This window comes from Sinocyclocheilus anshuiensis, unplaced genomic scaffold, assembly GCF_001515605.1.
Source record: "Sinocyclocheilus anshuiensis isolate Anshui unplaced genomic scaffold, SAMN03320099.WGS_v1.1 scaffold394, whole genome shotgun sequence".
NCBI classification, from domain to species: domain Eukaryota; kingdom Metazoa; phylum Chordata; class Actinopteri; order Cypriniformes; family Cyprinidae; genus Sinocyclocheilus; species Sinocyclocheilus anshuiensis.
Window position 1 is genome coordinate 325613 of NW_015542343.1, and position 4435 is coordinate 330047.

The 4435-nt window shown below is 32.7% G+C and overlaps 1 protein-coding gene across 3 annotated transcripts in view; it reads right to left on the reverse strand.

The window, feature by feature from the left end:
- Positions 1–7: 7 nt before the first annotated feature.
- Positions 8–4435, reverse strand: part of ofd1 (OFD1 centriole and centriolar satellite protein) — a 34802-nt gene continuing 30374 nt past the window's right edge. For all 3 annotated transcript variants that reach the window (XM_016489766.1, XM_016489764.1, XM_016489763.1), the window contains 3 exons: positions 1151–1300; positions 477–547; positions 8–404 (listed from right to left, as the gene is read on the reverse strand). In XM_016489766.1, the coding sequence (XP_016345252.1) occupies positions 359–404; positions 477–547; positions 1151–1300 (267 nt within the window). In that variant the 3' untranslated portion in view covers positions 8–358. The remainder of the gene's footprint in view (positions 405–476; positions 548–1150; positions 1301–4435) is intronic.

Sequence of the window (4435 nt, forward strand, 5' to 3'; positions counted from 1 at the left end):
CGATGGCCTTCAAAACAGTGATTGTGTTTTATACAGCAATACAACAGAATAAAAGACTTTCTGAGTCTCAGTGAGTTTTCTTTCAAAACAATGAACAGCTTTTGTAATCGTGTGTCATTTTCAGCATTTGTGTAATTCTAATATTCTGTCATGCTGTGATTGAACAGCTCTTATGAATGAAACACAAACGCAGAACATTAACAAAAGATACATTTATTCAAGTCAGCCTTAAAAACAATCATTCACACAAATCATTTGTGAATTAGAAACCCCCTCTACATTATACAGCTAATATTCAAAGCTTTAACTCTAAACCGTGAAGATCATCATCCAGCAGTTGAATGAGGGGACTTGTTTTTCACCAGAAGTCGTCGTCTGGTTCCTCGCGTGACATCAGATCAACGCTGCAGAACAGATTGAAGGTGTGTAATGAAGAGTTTCTCATTAAACAGTAACTCACACAAACACATTATTACCTGCGGTCATTATTCTCAGACTGAAGAACCTCTTCTTGACTTTGCTTCTCCGACGCCTCTTTATTCGGGCTCTGAAAGGTCATTAACACACAGTCAAATATAACTATATATAGTTGTGAAAAATATCAAAATAAAAACTGATTCAATAAAAAATATGATACTAAAATTATATATATATATATAAATTATTTACTCAATTTTATTTTTGAGGTAATATTCCTTTATCATAAACAAAACTTTAATAGTGATTTTTTGCACTATTAAAAAAGGCATATCACTACAACCAGAATAAAATATAGAAATATCCTAAAAAAAATTATTTTGTTCTCATGGGGAAATAAGACCTGGAAAATATGTAATTATGATACTAAAATAATATCTATATAAAACTCTCGCTCTCTCTATTAATTTTAATACTTTAATAAAAAAAAAATTACCAAAAATAAAATAATGTACTGCAGTAATTACAATTAGAATCAAAAACAGTTTTAACACTGAAAAATGTAGTACTAAGAGATTTGTTTACACTATAGTAGAGCATTTGTGGAGAAAAATGTCAAAATGCTAAATAGATAAGTAGACAGACGAGTAATCCTAAAATATATTAAAAAGAAAATAAAACAAACATCCTGACAAACTGTCTGTGTTCTGATGCTGAAATGATGTCCAGGTACCTGCTCCTCCTGTTTGTCCTGCATGAGCATCATCATGTATTTGTGAAGAGGATTGGCCTCATCAGCTCCTCCAATCGCTGCGCTGGTTAATGTCACATGAGCCTCTGTATCCTCCCTATCCTCTCGAGCTTGTTCCTCGTGTTGCTCCTCCTGAAGGAAGATGAAACAGAAATCAAAGCTTGTAACAAACAGTCGTCTGAGAGTCACAGCCCGAGCTGTGCTGCGCTTCATGAACAGATGACTCTGATGAATCAATCAATCAAACAGACTCCTGAACTTGTGCTATAGGTTTGAAACAGGGTTATAATAATAAAAAAAGATTGATAAAAAGAAGTAAAAACATTATTTAAAACTATTTTATTTCAGTTAAACTAAATGAAAATGAGATTTAAAAATATATATTTCAGCTTATTTTATTTCTCACTTTGGTTTAGATTGCATCATATGACCCCTTTAATTAATCTAATTAATCGCTGTGAAAATACCCACAAAAGGTTATTTAAAGATATTTTCGTTAAATGACGAAGTACCAAGTAGACATTACAAATTGTAGCTTTAGAAATATTGTATTTGATTCAACAAAAAAATGTATTACACATAATCATTTAGGCTAAAACGGCCTAACATAAACTATGGAACATAAAAGAAGATAATTTGAGAAACATCTCAGTATTTTTTGTTCATACAATGAAAGTCACTGGTAACCAAAACAGCTTTGTTACCAACTGTCTTCAAAATACCTTTTATGTTCCACAAAAGAAAGGTTTGAAACGACGAGAGTGAGTAAATGATGACAGAATTAACATTTTTTGGGTGAACTATCCCTTTAATGTTTTTATTGTTATTGTTATTATTATTATTATTATTAATTAAATGATACTCTAAATAAGTAACTAAATCTGCCAGCAGGTGGCGGTAAATGTCTTCAGTCGATTCGTTCAAACAGCTGATTCATTCAGGAATGAAGTAAACGGCTCTCTTTATGAATGGGTTTTTGAATCATTTGTTCACACGATTCATTCAAAACGCGGATTCATTCAGGAATGAAGTAAACGGCTCTCTTTCGGAGATGCACAACAGTTCCGCTGTGGCTTTTTAGGTAATATTTTCGTTGGCAAAATTGAACAAAATTAAAACACAATAATGTGCTTAAATTTTGCACAATATTAACCTCTTATTTACTGAACTGTTATATAAAATCAAATTTTCACTCGTGTTCTTCGTGACAAAAACAGCACTCATGTGATATTGCTCTCACTGCTCGTGTGATATCGCTTATCATATGATATAAATATGAGACAAAAACTCATACAGGTGTTTATGAATGGGGTTTTGAATCATTGGTTCACACGATTTGTTCAAAACGCGGATTCATTCAGAAACTAAACATCGCTGTGTTGCTCGGAGACGCACAACAGTTCTGCTGTGGCTTTATAGGTAATATATTCTTTGCAAAATTTAGCAAAAACACAATATTGTGTTTAAAATATAACACAATATCAACTTCGTACTGAACTGTTGTATAAAATCACATTTAAACTCGTGATATTCGGGACAAACAGCACTCGTGTAATAGCCGACTGCTCTCGCTGCTCGTGTGATATCGATATCGTATGATATAAATATGAGACAAAAACACATAAAAGGGCATTTTTTGCACCAATATCTTGAATTTGAGGACATAACTGCATTTATGGAGGTGTTGCCCTGCATCATATTTGTCAACAGTCAACTGTAAGAAATGTAAGATGATGTACAGGTCTGGGGGCGGGGCCAGTGCGTTAACTGCGTTAAAACATTTTATTGTAACTAATTAATTAAGTTAATGCGTTAAACTGACAGCCCTAATATATATATATAAACCAATAATAAAGTTTAATTTCTTATAAGTAAAAAAAAAATATTAACCTAAAATACCACAAAATATTGTAGAAAATGAGAAATGTTGCCTTTGCATCTAGCAGAAATAAGCTGAAATACTAAAATAACAAGCTAAAACTAAAACCATAAGTCTAATTACATATAAATAAGTAAAATAAACATTAACTGAAATAACCATAAACTTGTTATAATTCAGCTAGTTGCCAAGGCAACACTTCTCATTTTGGTTTAGTTTAGGTTGAAGTAGTAAAACAACTAAAACTAAATAAACTAAAAACTATATAGATACATAAAAAAAAGTAATATAAATGACAAAAACACAACAAAATTACTCCAAAATACACACAAACAAAACTAAAATTAAAATGAAAAATATATAAAAATACAATCTAATTTAAAATCTTATGGAAAACTATACTAGTATATGTAAGCATATGGGTAGCAAAATTCATTTTGAAATGCAATATGTAAAATGGCAATGTATTTCTGTATTTAAATTTACATTTTCCCATACATATGTGCAACATTAAGTGCAAAATGAAAATGAAAATTCCATTATATAATTTACATTTGCCATTTCCTACACTAGTTTTAATATGTAAATTAAAAACATATTTTAACGCTTTTATAAGTTGCAAAATGAAAATGTATTACCCAAATTGATTAGATATGTTTAACATGTCCAAGCAAAAACTGTAGCAAAATTATCATTTAAATGCTATTTTTACTAAATGCATTTAGACTAGGACACTTGAGATTGCATTTTCATCGTAATATCGCTGATAATTGTAGCAAAATGCAGTGTGAATTTCAAAATGCATTCTGAGCCAAATGTGCAGCAAAAGGGTAGCAAAATGGTGATTCAAATGTCTTATTTTTCATAAATGCATTGACACTTACACTTAAGACGTTTCAATTGCATTTTCATTAAATACCCCACCATAATGTAGTTTGTCAATGTCGATTTGAACATGCATTCCGAGCCGATCACACCCCCAACCTGTCAATCATTACATCAAGGCGGGGCTCACCAACAAGACACACAATAGGTCAATATTCCCCATTAACCAAACGCTTTTCACCTGCCTCAACATCTCACTGTTTTACACTCCGATTGATGCACATAAGCACACATTACACCGTGGCTACACCGGACGCGACAGTTGTCGTGTCGCATTGCGCCGCATCCAGTGTAGACAGCATCGCTGATTATAATGGGTTCAATACTGTCGTTTGTCGTGCCGCTCGCGTCCGGTGTAGACACGGTGTTGCCTTCCTCTCTTCTAACCCATAATAGAGCGCACGTCCCGTGGCACCTAAGCGTCACGCATGCCTGAAAGAAGAAAGTCATATACACCTAGGATGGCTCGAGGGTGAGTAAAACACAGGCTAATTTTCATTTTT